The sequence below is a fragment of the Rana temporaria genome, chromosome 2, assembly GCF_905171775.1.
Source record: "Rana temporaria chromosome 2, aRanTem1.1, whole genome shotgun sequence".
NCBI lineage: Eukaryota > Metazoa > Chordata > Amphibia > Anura > Ranidae > Rana > Rana temporaria.
In genome coordinates, this window is record NC_053490.1 from 450,031,005 (window position 1) to 450,049,441 (window position 18,437).

Here is an 18,437-nt window from a genome sequence, read left to right on the forward strand (position 1 = left end):
GCCATCTGGCCCAAAACTGATCCCCCTCCTCATCTTCCCCAACACTGTACCCCCCTGCTCATCTGCCCCAACACTGTACCCCCCTGCTCTTCTGTCTCACTGCTGAACCCCCTTCTAATTTTTCTCATTTTTTCCACCACTGTACCTCCCTGCACATCTGTCCCACCTCTGAACCCCCCCTGCTCATTTTCCCCACTGCTGTACCCTCTTCTCATCTATGATATGTGTGATATGCAAAGTGGTGAAAGGAACCTGTCCTGGCACACTCATCCTGCTGATCCAACTCTCGTATCCAGCCCACGCGATGTCCCATACAAGCATCTGGAATGGATGCACAATGATGAGCTCAGGTCAGGAGCATTTTCTAAAAGCAGTGGGCCTGTGGGCAAGATCATAAGTTGGGCCCCTATAGCTGAGAAAAAGTGTGCCACATTAAAAGTTGGGTGTGATTTTCATTGCGCTGAATACTGGCTGTGGCTTAAAGGGACACAGAGTGCAGGGGTTCAGTAGTAAGTGATGCAAAGGTTCAGGAATAATGTCAACAAAATTTCCAGAAGCTCAACAGTAATTCCACAAACTCTCACCTGATTATGTTTTTTTAATCACAGTAAAATCCCTTCTTTCTGAGATTGGTAGTGGCAACCAAGCGAGTCATCTTCCTTCAGATGGTGGATGGGGCTAGCAGGACTGTAATTGTCTTTAGCAGTGGCCAATGACAGTCCTCCTCCTATTGAAAACAGGGACCGCCCCCCCCCCCCCCCTAGCAGAACTGCACCCAATCTCTTCCCCATCACAAAAGCTGTCAATCACAGCTTCAGCAAAATTAGAGAACCAATGTTTCCCATCTTTTACAATGTGTGGGGGCACAGTGTCTACCCCTCTTACTGACACTTCCCTGTGCTGCTCTGCTGATGGGTAGGGAGTCGAGTGCCAACAAAAGAGGCTTTGCGTGCCGGGAGTTGCCTACCCCTGCTTTATTGTAATTATATTGTAGCACATGTTTAAAACACTAAAAAATACACAATGGATCTTTTTAACTTTTAGATTTTTATTAATGTTTATACTTACAGGTAAAACCAGTAGGACATTTTATTAAATGTATAGGCAAAACATTGTTTTTACTCTTAACAGTGTAGGACAGCCTTTCTCAAAAAAACATTGAAATAATTTCTAGAACCCCTGGTAAGATTAGTCCATAGGTCATTGGCAAAAGGCCTCTTATATTGGTGGTGGTAAATGGGAAGAATGCTTCCTTTACAGGGGTGACCAGAATGACAACCTTGCAATCATTCCACTGGCTCTGCCAAGTGGGGTTGGACCTTTAACTATGCAGGTACTATCACATGGAAGGTCAGTTAGCCACAGTTCAAGGAACCCTTAGCCACCCCTGGAGGAACCCTATTGTTACATGGAACCCTGGTTGAGAACGGCTGGTGTAGGGTAAGATCAAAACCCGATTATTTTTTGCTCTCTATTTCGTTGGGAGATTTCCATTCACTTGTGTCCTGTAGGCAAAAGAGGAACCAAGAGGATATCACTGGAAAGTGCAGGGAATTCCCCACAGCTGTCATTCAAACAAGTGTCCCAACTGGAAGATTTTCTCTCATTTCTTGTTCTACAAAATTGTGGATTTCCTATAACATTGTGTATCTCACTAGGACAAGCAAAAGGGTGAATCTCCCCAGCGAGGACACAGATAGCAGTACAAACTTAACAGGGGTTCTAATGCTTTCCAAAACTTAAAAAAAAAGGTTGTGGCTATAAATACACTTTAGTCTTCATGTAAAATATTGCATAATTATGGATCACTGGCTTGCTAGTAATATGCATATACAAGTGTGCAATATATCACAATTAGCAGGCAATGATTTGCTAAATCAGTGCAGATATTTTAAAGAAAATAAAAGAGCTTAAACAAAAATCTAAAGTTAATAAACTACGATCACTGCAGCCTTTTAAAAAGGAATTCTGGAGGAGATGCTGGAGTGCCAGTAATTTAAGTATCCTTGGAAAAAGGATTATTTCCGAACAATGCAGTGAAGGTGTGAGGCAAGATGCAAGGCTCAGAGTTGTGTCTCTTTCCTTTGGATTAAACAAAAATCTACTGATTAAAAAAAAAAAAACTGTTCCTTTCTTATACATTGAACATGTCAACTAAACACTCGTTTACATTGATGCTATAAGCAAGCCAAAATATCACATTAAAGCAGCATATTATATAACTCTGTTCAGAGACGTAGCTAGAACATTCGGGGCCCTGGCCTAAGAAACCTTGAAGGATTTCCCTGAAAACCCCCCCTAGCCCCTTTCCATCAGTCATTGGTCCCTCTTCTTCAAGCCTGGTCCCGGGGGCTCTTTATCAAAAACAAAAAGACAGGATGGCCTGATCACATTAAAAATTAAAAGTAGTTATTGGTGCAAAAAATATAGCACACTTCACATTCAAGCAGCTCTATATCAGCATGGATGGAAGGACCTGAGATGTGTACATAGGCAGGCAGGGCTGTATGAAGCTGAAACAGCTGGCAATCCTGAAGCCAGAATAGGGGGACCCACTCAGTGTAGCAAACAGTGTCCGCCTCAAGCAGTGTCGTTTTACCTCATGGACGTTTTCTACATCTATCCGGGGAGGGGGGGTGCCCTTCCTGCTGTCTCTGACCGTTTCCCCCCCATAGTGGTGACTTTTGTGACCCTGGTAGTTCCTCCACTGACCCTGTTGTACCCCATGAACACGAAACGTACACATGGGCCACACACCAATGACATTTTGGAAGTCCAATTTGTTTATTAGACAAGCATGTAGCTTCCAGCATACACTGAGAGCCTTCCACCTCAGGCCACACCTTTAAAGAGTTTAACCTGTAACTGGACTTAATCATGGAGACAGAGGAAACTGTTTGTCTGTTCCAGTTACAAGTGAAATGTGTTGGAGGTGGGGCCTGGAGTGGAAGGCTCACAGTGTGTGCTACAAGCTACTCTAATAAACAAATTGGATTTCCAAGATGTCATCAGTGTGCAGCTTGTTTTCTTGAATTCAAGTGCAGTATGGAGCAAGGGTGTGCTCCTGGGCTTCAGCAGATGGCTGACGTTCAAGATTTGGGTGGATAAAAGTAGCGTTGGTAGAGGTGGGACATGCTGTAAACACATTATCCACATTATTTTAAGAAAAAGCCATAAAACCATGTAGAGAGTGTACAGTTAAAGCTGAACTCCAGCCTTGCCTTCAGCCTTAACTATATACTTTTTTAAAGTGATTGTACAATGCCCTTTAGATATACAAAAAGTATGTAATATGAGGGCTTTAAAAAACTAATATTAACCTATGCCCATTGCATTGAGGTGGTTGGGTCATATATGCAATATGGGCACTTAAAATTTGATCCCTACCCATGACACCACCCAAAGAATCATGTCAGAGGGGCTTTATGTGCAGCTTTCTTTATCGCCAGGGAGGCTGGTAACATATAAGTAAAAATCACTCTTCATCTAATAAAAATAAATGTAAAATAACCATCCTTAATGAGTAAACATGTCTAGCAACAAACTTGGAGCAATTACTTTATTCATAAGAAACATTGCTATTATAATGTTTAATTTTCATAGTAAAAGTTGACATAAAGGCAGTTGATCTAAGCAGGAGATTGTAGGGTATTTGCTCTCCTCGAAGCAGCTATGTCTTTCAAGTCAGGTTTTGATTTCAGAATAGATGAAGTTGATCTGAAATAAAATAATTATTATATAATGAGTAGAAATATATAATCCGTCTGACAAATCTTCTCCCCTGGAAGTTGTTGGCGCTTATCTATCTGACATTGCCCATAGACAGGCATATACCTGACAGCAGGACCATTTGTTCACAACAGAATGCCCATCAGACATGCAAAGAATCCGACCACATTACAAATCTCTTTCAAATCAGGCAGTTATCTGACAGCGTCCGTTAATATTTATATAAAAAAAAAGCAAAAACCAACATGCTAAAAAAAAAAAAAAAAGAGGTGACAACATTGTGTCTAAAAAGATTGTTTTTATAAAACTGTCCATTGTTTTTTTTTAACAAGGAAGTAAAATTCCTCTGCTGACATTTACCTATAGGTAAGTCTATAATAAGGCTTACCTATAGGTAGTGTAAATATCTGCTAAACGTGTACCGTTTAGCAGATATTTACATTACATGCAGCCATTGACATCATAAATAAAAAAAAATCATAATTATGTCCCCTATTTTGTAGGCAATATAACTTTTGCACAAACCAGTCACTATACGGTTATTGCAATTTTTTTTTTTTTTTTACCAAAAATATGTAGAAGAATACGTATCGGCCTAAACTGAGATAAAATGTGTTTATTTTTTTAAAAATGGGATATTTATTATAGCAAAAAGTAAAAAATATTGTGTTTTTTTTTTTCAAAATTTACGCATTTTTTTTGTTTATAGCCCAAAAAAAAAAAAACGCACAGGCGATCAAATACCACCAAAATAAAGCTCTATTTGTGAGGAAAAAAAGGATGTAAATTTTGTTTGGGAGCCACGTCGCACGACCGCGCAATTGTCAGCGACGCAGTGCCAGAAGTTAAAATTTTGTCTGGGCAGGAAGGGGGTGTATGTGCCCAGTAGGCAAGTGGTTAAGGATTTAAAAAGGCTTCTTATATTCCAACATCCCTCATACTTGACATTTGCTTAAAGGGGTTGTAAACCTACGTGTTTTAGGTGCAAAAACACCTTGCAGTGTCCGCCCGCCCCCCCCCCTCTTGTTACCTACCTGAGCCACCAATTTCCGTGGGCACGATCCTGCGTCGCTCTCTCCACGGGTTCTTGGGTTTTCATTGGATAAAGTGATATCAGCATAGTCATTGGCTCCCGCTGCTGTCAATCAAATACAATGACGCGGGCACCTGGGGGGTGCCGAGTCATACAGGTTGTATGACACAGAGAGCTTCCCAAAGGGGGTTATCTAATGCGGAGAGGAACCACGAGAGCCGCTATGGGACCCCTGAAGAGGAGGATCGGGGCCACTCTGTGCAAAATGAACTGCACAGTGGAGATAAGTATGACATGTTTGTTTTTTAACCATTTCAATACAGGGCATTTTCACCCCCTTCCTGCCCAGACCAATTTTTAGTTTTCAGCGCTGTCGCACTTTGAATGACAATTGCACGGTCATGCAACACTGTACCCAAATAAAATCGTTATGTATTTTTTTCCCACAAATAGAGCTTTCATTTGGTGCTATTTGATCACCTCTGCGGTTTTTATTTTTTGCGCTGTAAACAAAAGAAGAGCGTCAATTTTGAAAAAGACACAATATTTTTTACTTTTTGATCTAATAAATATCAAATAATAAAAAAAAAATACGTATTCTTCTACATATTTTTGGTAAAAAAAAAAATCGCAATAAACGTTTATTGATTGGTTTACGCAAATGTTATAGCGTTTACAAAATAGGGGATAGTTTTATGTAATTTTTCTTTTTTTACTAGTAAAGGCTGCGATCTGTGATTTTTATTTTGACCGTGACATTGCGGCGTTTGACACGTTTTTGGGACCATTCACATTTATACAGCGATTAGTGCTCTAAAATTGCACTGATTACTGTATAAATGTGACTGGCAGGGAAGGGGTTAACACTAGGGGGCACTGAAGGGGTTAATATGATCCCTAAATTGTGTTCTAACTGTAGGGGGGAGGGGACTCACAAGGGGAGGAGACCGATGTGTGTGCCTCTGTACTGGGAACACACATTGGTCTCCTCACCTCTAAAAGGACATGGATCTGTGTGTTTACACACACAGCTCCATGGTCCTGCCGTGATTGCGGGCAATGGCGGTTGCCCAGCGGTCATCGCGGCCGCCGGGCAGGCGCACTGGATCCCGAGAAACTAGTGTTGTCACCCTAAGACAGGAAGTGTGCTAGGACTATATAACATTGTGTTAGGACTAAATAAAACCTCCCTCACTTCTTCATAACAGATGGAGGTCTATTGTATTCCACAGAGATGGAAGGGAACAATTCTAACTGATAACAGCCCAGAGGCAAAGAGAACTGTAAGTTATGAGCTCACACGATGGAACAGATGTAGTAAAACACTTTCAACTGTATATTTAATAGACCAAAAGTGAACAAATAAGAGAATTTTACATACACATTAGGGATTTCTCCATGGTCTTAGATCCAGAGCTGGAATGCTGGAACATCTTACAAAATCCCGAGGATACCGGTTTCCCAAAAAGACATTTCGGGGGACCTCTGTAATTCTGGTGTTTTCACAGATGACACGTGCAAAAGAAACCCTTTCTATTGCGTTTCTCTGATTTTCCGTGAATACCCCAGGGTTCTCATAATAAAATCTAAGGGAAAAAAAGGTAGATCTTTAAACATTAAACATGTCTGAGCTAAGGGCAGATGAATTCCAGGAAGTAAATGCTACATGGATCATCTGCCCCCACCTTTATTCACTGTCTGGACATTCGCTCACTGTTTTAGCTCACTGCTATCACCCCTAGACACATTGCAGGGTAACTTAATACGCCTATCCCAAAACAATCAGCGGCTCCTTCGGGGGTAGCGCTACAATAGTAACTGTTGAACGATCCTCTGCCACAGGATTCAGTAATCAGAATTTCCCAAAGCGAACACAACTGCACAGTATAAGGAAGTCCTTTAAGCCGACCCGGCAATGCTGTGAGGTGGATTGGTTCAGATGCATCCTCCAAATGAGGCATCAGGCTCCTCTCGAGATACCAGCCTTCTGCTGTGTCCTCTCCAAGATGAGTCCTCTCCTGATTCCTTCAATTGCTCAGCTTCTTCCCGCAGGACAGACAGCACAGGACCACCCTTGAACCAGTAGGCCCCAGATAGCTTCTGGACCTACCTCCAGTAACAAAGCCTCCGGCCAGCAGGCCCCAAGGCAGAAGAGGAGCTGTCACATACCTTAGACCAGAGTGGCCACGAGGTGAGAGCTCCAAAAAGAATAGTGGCCGCCCCTTAACTACCCTCTCCCAGCATGCCCAGCGGTAAAAATCTCCCACTAGGTAGCTTCTGGGAAAGAACACCCAATACACATCGGCTGTTGTACCTTCCATCACGAACCAGACGTGACGGCGACACCTGCTGGTGACCGCGGGAAATACACCAACTCAGCCAAAGCTGGAGCAGAGGTCAATTTAGCCATAAACATTGTATCTGAACTAAATACAGTTCAGATATCACACTAAGTTTAGAAAATAGCACCTGGTCAACAGGAGCAGGGCGCTACATAAAGCTGCTGCCCACAGTAAATCATTCGGATTCCTCTTTATGTAGAAAATTTTACAAAGAACTAATTGGTCTAGGAGAGTTTGAGGAGTGAGAGGTTTAAAGGGAAACTGCAATGGTTTAGGTTAATTTTTATGTACCTATTTTGTATATACCGTATTTATCGGCGTATAACACGCACAGGCTCACCATAACTTTAAGAGGGAAGTTTTAGGGGAAAAAATTCCACAGCCCCCTGCGTATAACACGCAGGCACAGTTTACCCTCTATTTACAGGGTAAAAAAGTGAGTGTTATACACCAATAAATACAGTATATAATATACAAATGATTATTTAATTCAAGATGAACCTGTGAAAATGGTTCCTATAACACTATGGGGTGTTTAAAATTAATGTACAGCAATACCTTTTTTTTTTTTAAACAATCTCACTTTATAAAGTTGTCTGAAGAAAGAGCAGCAAAAGGGATAAATAACTACTTAGCCCCATTGAATTGTTTGTGTAATGTTTGACTAAAAGCCCAACTCTAGGTTTTAAGAGACCCCCATTCCCTAAAACGATCTGCATTTCTTTTTAATACCATTATACATGCCTCACCTTCTTGCCAGACACGTCATGTCATTGGTTTTATATGGATTCTTGGGCATTTGAAGCAATGATGTGTGAGTTTCTTTCTGTCCAGGAGTACTGTGAGTCAGGACTTTCATTATGATTCACCCCTAGTAGTTGACAATGTAGGTTGTAGGAAGTAAGTTAAATGACACACGGTGTCATTCAACCCATAAGTGGACTGGCATTGGACTGCAGAGAAATTAGTCTGTGGGTTAGTTCTGGAAAGGAGGTGAGTATTGTAGCAAATTCTGTTTTTTATTTTTAAACATGATTGCTATTTATTCTTTGTTTACTTTATTACAAATGTGTAGTTGGTCTTTAAGCCATTGTACTCAATAAACAATAGGCTTTTTTCAAAAGAGGGGTAATGCCTCGTACACACGGCAGGACTTTTTGAGAAAAAAAGTCAGACTGTGTGTAGCCTCCATCGGACTTTTTTCCGGAAGTCTGACGGACCGTAGATAGAGAACCTGTTTCTTCCATTGGACTTCCGAAGGACTCACGGCGGACTTTTGCACGGGCAAAAGTCCGGCCGTGTACGAGGCATTAAGGAGTTCCTGAAAAACGTATAAAAGCCAAGAGTGGCATCTTGTATGTGGCTCTTAGTGGCTCAAATGTTATATTTGACATTTACCTGGTTAAAATAAAAATATACTTTTTAAAATACTTTTTAGCCCTGACCTGAAAAATTAAAGAAATAAAATATATTGAAAGCCACTTTACAGTCATTTTAATTCTGAATCATTAAATACAACACTCTAAATGTTCAGCCAGATGCAATGTAGAGCCCAGTACTGTAGCCACTTTGCCTACTTGTGTGGAAATGAAGAATTGCCAGAAAAGGACTGCAAAGAATTTTCCTAGACAAAGTTGAGGGCATGTACATAGGTAGGGTAACTGGCCAAATAATGAATCCTTCCCTCAAAGTCTTCAGCAGAGCATTTTCACCAATACTCACCGATCTCCATCTCGGGCCCTCCGTAACTGGTTTCCAATCAGACAGGTAAGTAACCTCCCAATTCTGCCATTGGGGACCAGTTGTTCAGCAACCCCTCCAGTCCAGATGTCAATATTTTCGGGAGTGCGATAAAGATCTATGAATTTTTGAGCTAGTTCTCTGTTATTCAGCACAGCAGCCAACTCCTGCATATTACGTGGAGCAGAAAGTCCACAAAACCTCCGGTATGCATTGTATCCTGGGGAAGAAATAGTTACAGACGTTATGTAAACAATACATTTGAGGACACAGTCCTATACAGAACTAGCTACCATGTTCTGAAATTTTGAAGAAAAAAAAAGCCCTTCTGTGACAAGTACCTGGCACTCCATGTTCTCTGCCTCTTTGCATGTTGAGGGCTGTTAAATCGAAACCAAGTCGTTTGAAAAGCTTGAACAGTCTATCTCTTAATTCATCTACCACCAGCTGGTTCTGACGGTTAAGTTTTGCTCGGTTAAACATGAGCCCACGAAGCAGAGGATCAATCCCCCCTGCACAAAGAATGCAAAAAAAAGTATGACTTACTAGATGCATGATATGTGTTGTACACATTGCCACATGATTATTATTTTTTTCATATATCTTAATAATAATGAGTATAAATGGCATGTGCATCATCACTTCTTCATGGCGTATACATTTGATTTGAAATAAAAATGTGAATCGGATTACCTTGTCTGACCACTCTCCAGCTGTTGAAGAAAGTCATATGAAGTGGGGTCTCTGGTTCTGGCGCATAAGGGCGATAACCATCGGCGAGGCGGTAGATGGTAGGCTGTATCAGAGTATGGCCCATACGGAACACAATGGTAAAAACATTGGCTACTCTTGGATCCACAGACTCATTGTATCCTCTGTATCTTGGGAGGACTCGCGGCATTTCTGATCCCAGCAGTAAAGGCAACCAGTCTTTATAAGTTATTTTCTGTCAAATAGAAAATTATAGTGGTTGCCGGGGTATAAAATGAATCGGGAGTAAGAAAAAACAAGTTATATGGTACCTGCAGAATCCCCCCTACAATTTTCCTGGCTTCTTGATATAGAGTCTCTCCAGACCAGCCAGGGTTCAATCTGCGTAGCTCTGTTGCTAAACGGTTGTGTTCTCGAACAAATAGAGTATGGTAAGCAGTAAGCCCAGGCTGTTCACTGACACGAGGATCTCCTGCCGATAATGAAAGTAGAGGTTATCCCAACTATAAGAACTACAGGTGAAGCCCAACTCCAGTATAAGTTATTGCCCAGTTTTAGTGAAGAACAGTTAAAAACGTATCAGTCTGTCTAGTTTTTGTGTTTGGGGGGGGGGGGGGGTTGCAGTCATCTTCAGAATAGGAGGTACAGACAGCAACATTGCCAGAGGTTTTAATCTTAACTTTAGTGAAAAAAATGGCTTATCTGGAAGTGAGGTTTAACCACTTGACCTCCTGGGAGCTTTACCCTCTTCATGACCAAATCATTTTTTCCTATTCAGCAACACGCCTCTTTAACTGGCAATTGATCGTTCCGGTGTTCTGCTGAGCTGGTTCCTCCTATCGATATGGTTCCCTCCGGAGTGCGCAGGCGCAATCCGTGCCGATGGAAAACTCCTAACGGGAACAGCTGTTCATCCGCTACAGACGTGCTCGCTCCCAATGCCTGATTATACACTGTATAGTACACGCCGCTCTACACAGCAAGGGGCGGATGTGATATTATGCAGTGCTTTTTCGATTGGTTATCCACGCCGGTCTTTACAGCAAGGGGCAGATGTGATATTGAGCAGCCTTTGGAGGATGGTTTTCTCAATAAACTAGACGTCTCACACCCGCCCCTTGCTGTATAGCGCGGCGTGGATAACCAATCAAAAAAGCACTGCACAATATCACATCTGCCCCTTGTTGTGTAGAGCGGCGTGTACTGTATAAGCAGGCATCAGGCATCGGGAGCGAGCTTGTCTAAGCTGACAATCAGCTGTTGAGGCTCCGAAATTTCCGTGGCCTCCTACTGCGCATGCCCCGCTTCTGGCCTCGCCTGCGCAGTCGAGGCAGGAACCTATCCGATGGAGGAACCAGCTCGACAAAACACCGGCAACACTGTGAATGAAATTTATATACATTTTTTCACACAAATAGAGCATTCTGTTGGTGGTATTTGATCAGCACTGGGTTTTTAATTTGTTTATTGTATAAATGTAAAAAACTGCAAATTTTGAAATAAACCCTAATATGTTCTACTCTGTTATAAAATATATCAAATGAAAAAATAAAAAAAAAAACGAATTTCTTTATAAACTTAGTCCAAAATGTATTCGGCTACATGTTTTTAGTAAAATAAAATCCCAATAAGTGTATATTAATTGGTTTGTGTGAAAGTTATAGGGTCTACAAATTATGGTATGTACTGTATATAGTAGAATTAACACAGATTTGACGCTAAACTGGCACTAACAGACCCTTACGAGGAGGTACACTAACTGACTAACTGGAACTGTATTAATTAAACTGGCTGGGAATGGGTTAACATCAAGGGGCGATCAAGGGGTTACTGTGTGCCTAACAAGTATAATATTTGCCGCTTTTACTAACAGATCTGGCTTTTTTCCCCCCTGCTTTGCAGGGAAAAGAAACAGCCAGATCGCTGATCTGTATACCGAGCCCTTTGTGTTTGTAAACACAGGACTCTGTGCTGTGATTGGCTACAGCCGATCAGCAGGTCTCAGTCATAATTTATTAAACATCCCGCTGTAGCGAGTGACAGCACGGGTTAGCAGGGGGGCGAACACATGCACGCCTCTAATCTGGAACAGGTTGGATGTTGTACATGATTTAGGCTGCCTGTGCTGCTCTGCCACAGTAAATATACTGTGGGCAGGCAGCAAGCGGTTAATCTACCCATTCGAGAAACAGATAGAAATCTGATGGAGAATTCAATCCTTTCTGGCTCTATCCAAATGAATCACAAAGCTTGTGTTGGATTTGTAAAGCCCTTGAGGGGGGAGGGGGCGAGCACGACACTCCACACCAGGGAGAAAAATTCGCATTACGGTGGTGAGTTACAGAAAGAAGAACAGGAAGTGAGGATTTCTCAGAAGAAATAAGGACATTTAAAAGCAAAATCGAAGGATGAGGTAAGTAAAGGAGGACTGCACTAAGTTAAAGGAAGCTCTTTAGGATTTTTTTTACCTTTACAACCCCTTTAAGCTGGCCATAAACAGATTGAAATTTGTCTGACTGAGCAGGAACCAGACAAATTTCGATCTTTGTGTGGTCATCCCTATTCATCAGAAGTCAATCGTTAGAATGACTTCCGTCAAAGGAACAAGCTGCTGTTCAGTGTATTCTGACATCATAGAGAAGAACCCACCCACCATACAGACCTGGAGAGAAAATATTGAGGGCCCCTAGGGTATAGGAGGACCACCTTATCTGGAGGATATTTACAGCGGTCTATTGCACACGTTTAAACAGCGCAGCACCATTTATTATATTTTAATAGTAATTATTTGTCTAGAAGATAGATGAACACCTTTGCTCATCATCACTTACCTCCCAGAAAGCAGGGAATTCCTGATGATTTGTTTGTCAAGACACAAAAGTCTTCCACAGCAGTTTCAAAGGGCAGATATGCAAGGCCATTGTCTGTGAAATTCTGGTTAATGGCCATAAGGCCCAGCTGGTTGGTGTTATTCCGAAGTTTATTACCCAGTGCAACATCGCTACCATATACTTGGCTTCCATCAACGAATGAAGTGAGTATATTTATCTGCTCTCGAACTGGGGATCCTGGTGTACACACAGGGGATGAGCGAAACATTGGAAGACAGTCACTGCGATTTGTGATGCGAGGGTCATTTGCTGGGATCTGTAAACAGAAAAGGCAAACTCGACTAATGTGCAAATAATTTTCCAGCTTATAAAAATATACCCTGACCTAGGAGTATAAACTGAAAATAAATCTAATTGATGCCATTACAGAACTGAGCACGTATCACCCTTTACAGTTGTTGAGGGCTCATGCACACAAGACTAAAAAGCGCCACCTACTGTATACAGACGTTCAGCCTTTAGTTTTTTATTTATACAGTTGAACCTTACAAGCATAATATGTTCCAGGAGAATGCTCGTAATCCAAAGTGAGTTTTCCCATGAAAGTCAATGGAAAGAGAAAATAATTTGTTCCGCATTGACTTCAATGGGATGCAATACCGAATGCGGCCAGAGGTGGGGGGTGCCAGAGAGCGCCAAAAACGGCCGAAAGGGCCCAAGGACACTTTGGCTCGTTTACTGCGCCCCCGTACCTCAGGCCAAGTGAGGTACTGCAGGCCAATGTTCTGCTTTTCTCGGCTCCTGCGCCCCGGTACCTCAGGCCAAATGAGGCACTGCAGGCCTATTTTCGGCTCTGCTCGGCTTTTGCGCCCCTGCACCTCAGGCCAAATGAGTTACTGCAGGCCTATTTAGCTTGAATTCTGCTCGTCTTGCGAGTCAACACTAGCGAACCGAGTCAGAATTAAAAAAAAAAAGTTGCTCGCAAATCAAAACGCTCTCAAACCAAGCCACTCTTAAAACGAGGTTCCACTGTACCTGTAAATGCACCTCTGTGATAGTCTATGTGGCCATGCACACATAGGCATTTACAAGCGTATTTGATGATGAGTGTTTACAGGAAAAAAAATGCACCAAAGATGCATTCTTTGAGGAACTTTTGAGCATAATATAAAAATGTAAACACACATAAATGCATGCATATGCACGTAAATATATTCCAATGGCAAGAATCAATAAATATTCTGGCCAGTGAAATGCATGATTTAACACCATAGGCGCATAAGGCGTAGATACACACATAAAAGTGTATAGATACACAACATTAGAGGCATTTTTTCTGCCAAGTTCTGGCTTCAATCAGGTCTGGCTTTATTAACTTCTGTTACATGGTGGTTAATAAGATTAGCAGTTTTCGCCCAAAAAAATATAGTTTAATGCTGTCAGATCAGCTCACAAGAAGTACCAAGGACCCTGCATATCTGACAAGTTCAACACGTATTTTCTGTCCTTGCCAAAATGTTTTAGCTTTAAAATAAAAAGCAAATGCAGCCACCATGTTCATTGAAATTGTAAGCTGCAAAATGTTACATTTTTGTTCTTGAGTTTAGTTATCCTTTAATTACATATCGAATGCCCAGACTTCTCGTAACAAGGGTATCTTCTTCTAGCACATGTTTACCTTGAGAGGAAAGCAGGGGGGCTCCCGGGCACAGTTGGTGTCACAGTCAATCCCTTCCAGGAATGTGGATCTTGCCGGGGTTTCAGGGGACAGGTCAAGGTCGTGATCGGTCCATTGCCCCCATTGCATAAAGGCGAGAGCGCGGTCATTGTCCAAAGTTATTTCCTGTGTGTTGAATCTGACAATCTCATTGGATACTTGACGTGCCTTAGTGGAAATTAGTCAATGAAAAATAAGTTACACTAAAACTTTATTTGTAATTGATATGTGTGCAATATTGCATGCATGAAAAAGTGCTATGTATGCTAGGGTGCCATTCATTGGTAATGGCACCCCAAACATATCAGCCAGCTAAATCATACCGCAATGCATGGTAACTTATTGCAAAGTGTTGTAGAGCACTCATTTTTTTTTTTTTTTTTTTTAATCATTTCTTTTATGCAATTGTCACATGTAGGACAGCTCATTGAAATGAATGAACTGCGCTAAATATGAGGCACCTAAATGTACAAAAATGTAAACACACTGCAGAACCTACATAGGCATAATCAGAACCTAAAGAGTAAAGCTGTCCATATATCAGTAGATTTTCGAATGAACATTCATAGGATTATTTATGAACATTTGCATGAAAATTCTCCTCCGTACATTTGATGACTTGACAAATATTATTTGAAATTTCTTATCCACAGCCACACTCAAATGAGAGCTTGTAATTGTAGTACATGTTTTTGTAAAATAATAAAAATGATTGGAAATTAAATTACTTCAAAAAATATTAGCTTAAAGGGGTTGTAAAGGTTCAACCTGGTGTGTTGCAGTGAAACGGCAGATTGCTAGAGGACACCACTGGATCACCAGGCTTCTAAATATTATTTTAGCTAATAACCCAGCTATACAGTATAGATGGGATGGGATAAAATAGACAAGGGTGCTAAGGTCTTCTTTAAAGGGGTTGTAAAGGTTTGTTTTTTATTTTCTAAATAGGTTCCTTTAAAGCGGATGTGCCACTAAAAAACTATATTAAAAGCAAGCAGCTACAAATACTGCAGCTGCTGACTTTTAATATAAGGACACTTACCTGTCCTGGAGTCCAGCGGTGATCGCAGCAGATGACGAGCCGATCGCTCATCACCCTGCTGCTCCCCCCTCCATCCACGGTGAGGGAACCAGGAAGTGAAGCGCTCCGGCTTCACTGCCTGGTTCCCTACGGCGCCTGCGCGAGTCGCGCTGCGCCCGCCGATTGGCTCCCGCTGTGTGCTGGGAGCCGAGTGTTCCCAGCATACAACGGGGGGGCGACGGGAAGCGGAGAAAAAACCCGTCCTTTGCCCGTATCGTAGGGCCGGAAGTGGGTGCAGATACCTGTCTGTAGACAGGTATCTGCACCCCCCTCCCCCCTGAAAGGTGTCAAATGTGACACCGGAGGGGGGGAGGGTTCCGATCAGCGGGACTCCACTTTAGAGTGGAGATCCGCTTTAAGCTAGTGCATTGTTGGTTCACTTACCCTTTCCTTTTGATTTCCCTTCTAAATGTTTTTTTTTCTTTGTCTGAATTTCTCACTTCCTGTTCCTCCTCAGTAAGCTTAGTCAGCGTACTCGCCCCCTCCCTTGGGACTACATCCCTACCTGGAGACACTGTGAACACAGGGGGCGAGCACGCTGACTAACCCCCAGCCAGAACGGCTCGGCTGATAGGGGCAAGCTTACTTTAAGGGTCTAAAAAAACGACGTTTTTTTCAACCCGATCATTAAAACGGCCTTGCCTACACACGATTGTGAAAAAAAAAATGCTCTAGCAAAGCGCGGTGACGTACAACACGTACAATGGCACTATAAAGGGGAAGTTCCATTCGGATGACGCCACCCTTTGGGCTGCTTTAGCTTATTTTGTGTTAGTAAAAGACGATTCACGCTTTTTAGTCTGTTACAGCGTGATGAATGTGCTTACTCATTACGAACGCTAGTTTTACCAGAACGAGCGCAGAACGAGCACTACCGTCTCATAACTTGCTTCTGAGCATGCACAGTTTTTTCACGTCGTTAAAGCCCACACACGACTATTTTTTACAATCCGAAAAACGACAACGTTAAAAACGTCGTGAAAAAATAGAGCATGTTCGGAAAAAAATTTGCCCATTTTTTAGATGGTGAAAAATGCTCTGGAGCCCATACACAATCGTTTTTAATGACATGACATAAAACATAATTTTTTAGAACCCGAAAAACAGTCGTGTGTACGCGGCATTATAGTTGTCCTGTGGACAGATTCTCCCACCTGAGCTGTGAATCTCTGCAGCTCCTCTAGAGTTACCATGGGCCTCTTGGCTGCTTCTCTGATTAATGCTTTCCTTGTCCAGCCTGTCCGTTTAGGTGGATGGTCATGTTTTGGTAGGTTTGCAGTTGTACCATACATTTAAAAAAATTTGATGATGGACTAAACAGTGCTCCGTGAGAATTTCAAAGCTTGGAATATTTTTTCATAACCTAACCCTGCTTTAAATTTCTCTGCAATTTTATTCTGATCTGTCTGGTGTGTTCCCTGGCCTTTATGATGATGTTTGTTCACTAAGGTTCTCAAAACATGACAAAATGTTGACATTTTCAAGGGATATTTTTTAAGGCACTGTAGGTGGATCACGCTGAGCTGAATGCCAACTTTCTTTTGATCTCTAAAAGGGAATTTAATGGTGAGATCCTCCAGTTATAATCTGTGGCTCTGTTCCTGCCCTACTGTAAGGGTCATAGCAGGTGTGCAGTCCTGGTAACTCAGGTGCAGAGATCTCACCTCTGGAGTCTTCTAGATGCAGCATAAGAAAACATTAGGTAGTTTAAATCATCAGTGCACACTAAGCACTGAGATATGAGTTTTGAGTGAAGGAACTATTTATAATATTATACGATTTATTTTTCCCATAAAGTCAGTGTACACTTTATTAATATGGAGACATCAGTATTTATTGATGATGTTTTGGTCTTTGGTTGGCTAGCCAATTGTAAAAGTGTACAGTTAGGGGATATTCATACATTCTTACTGAACTGCTAGTACCGTATATACTCGAGTATAAGCTGACCCGAATATAAGCCGAGGCACCTAATTTTACCATAAAAAAATAGGAAAACGTGTTGACTTGAGTATAAGCCTAGGGTGTCCATCTGCATGCCTCACTGTGCCTCACTTTGCCTCACTGTGTCCATGTGCATGCCTCACTGTGTCCATGCCTCACTGTGTCCATGTACATGCCTCACTGTGTCCATGCCTCACTGTGTCCATGCCTCACTGTGTCCATGACTAGACTGACGTTTAACATGGAAGTCTATGGAAGGGATGCCCGGCTTTGAAAAATCTGTGCTTCCCAGCCGTAGGTCCCCCAGACAACAAACTTTGCACACTTATAGAGAAGAAAGGGGGCTATATGTGTGCCAAGTTCTGGGTCCAGAAGATCTACGACCGGCCAGTACCGGGTTCCCAAAATCACTGGAGAAATTACCGTTTAACATGGGAGTCTATGGAAGGGGTTTGAAACATTGGTGCTCCCCGGCCGTGGGTCCCCCAGACAACAAACTTTTCACACTTGGTTTTTTTTTTATTATGCAGCTTAATACCTTATTTCTAAGTGCTACTGTGTGGTCACATGACCTCCCACCACTCTCCTTCCTCATTCTGAGGACTACAGCAGTAGGGGCTGAGATCTCGCCTCTGACTTCAGCCGAGAGGAGAGGAGGAGAGCGGCGAGAGGTCACGTGACCGCACAGCAGCACTGAGAAATAAGATATTGAGCAGCAAAATAAATAAAAAACACATACACTGTGCAATATTGCTGGCTATAACAGAGGGGACTCTAGTAATTATGCACAGTGACTTTACATGGAATAGCAACAGGAGGGGAGGGGCAGGGAGCAGATCAGTTCTCACATCACTGAGTCAATAGCTGACAGACAGGGAGGGAGGGGGAGAAGGGGAGCGGGAGAGACTGTACAATGGCGGAGGCACAAAAACTGACCACTATATTATGGATCAGATGATAATGGTCAATCAGGTATTTTACCGCATAGAATGGGACAAATGACACTGCACAAGCACTATGCTGTATATTGTGCTTTAAAGGAACAAGATCATTTTTATTTTTTTATTTTAGGGTTACAACTACTTTAACCACTTCCCGCCCGGCCTATGGCCGATTTACGTCCGGGAAGTGGTTATGAAATCCTGACAGGACGTTCTAGAACGTCCTGCAGGATTTCATGCCGCGCGCGCCCGTGGGGGCGCGCATCGCGGCGATCGGTGATGCGGGGTGTCAGTCTGACACCCTGCATCTCCGATCTCGGTAAAGAGCCTCCGGCGGAGACTCTTTACCACGTGATCAGCCGTGTCCA

The 18,437-nt window shown here is 42.4% G+C and overlaps 1 protein-coding gene across 1 annotated transcript in view; it reads right to left on the minus strand.

Moving 5' to 3' along the window:
• Positions 1-1,028: 1,028 nt before the first annotated feature.
• Positions 1,029-18,437, minus strand: part of LOC120927671 (eosinophil peroxidase-like) — a 38,363-nt gene continuing 20,954 nt past the window's right edge. The window contains exons 7-14 of the mRNA XM_040338491.1: positions 14,065-14,271; positions 12,387-12,702; positions 9,867-10,027; positions 9,538-9,790; positions 9,186-9,356; positions 8,827-9,064; positions 6,144-6,348; positions 1,029-3,717 (exon numbers count right to left, since the gene is read on the minus strand). Coding sequence (XP_040194425.1) covers positions 6,147-6,348; positions 8,827-9,064; positions 9,186-9,356; positions 9,538-9,790; positions 9,867-10,027; positions 12,387-12,702; positions 14,065-14,271 — 1,548 coding nt within the window. The 3' untranslated portion in view covers positions 1,029-3,717; positions 6,144-6,146. The remainder of the gene's footprint in view (positions 3,718-6,143; positions 6,349-8,826; positions 9,065-9,185; positions 9,357-9,537; positions 9,791-9,866; positions 10,028-12,386; positions 12,703-14,064; positions 14,272-18,437) is intronic.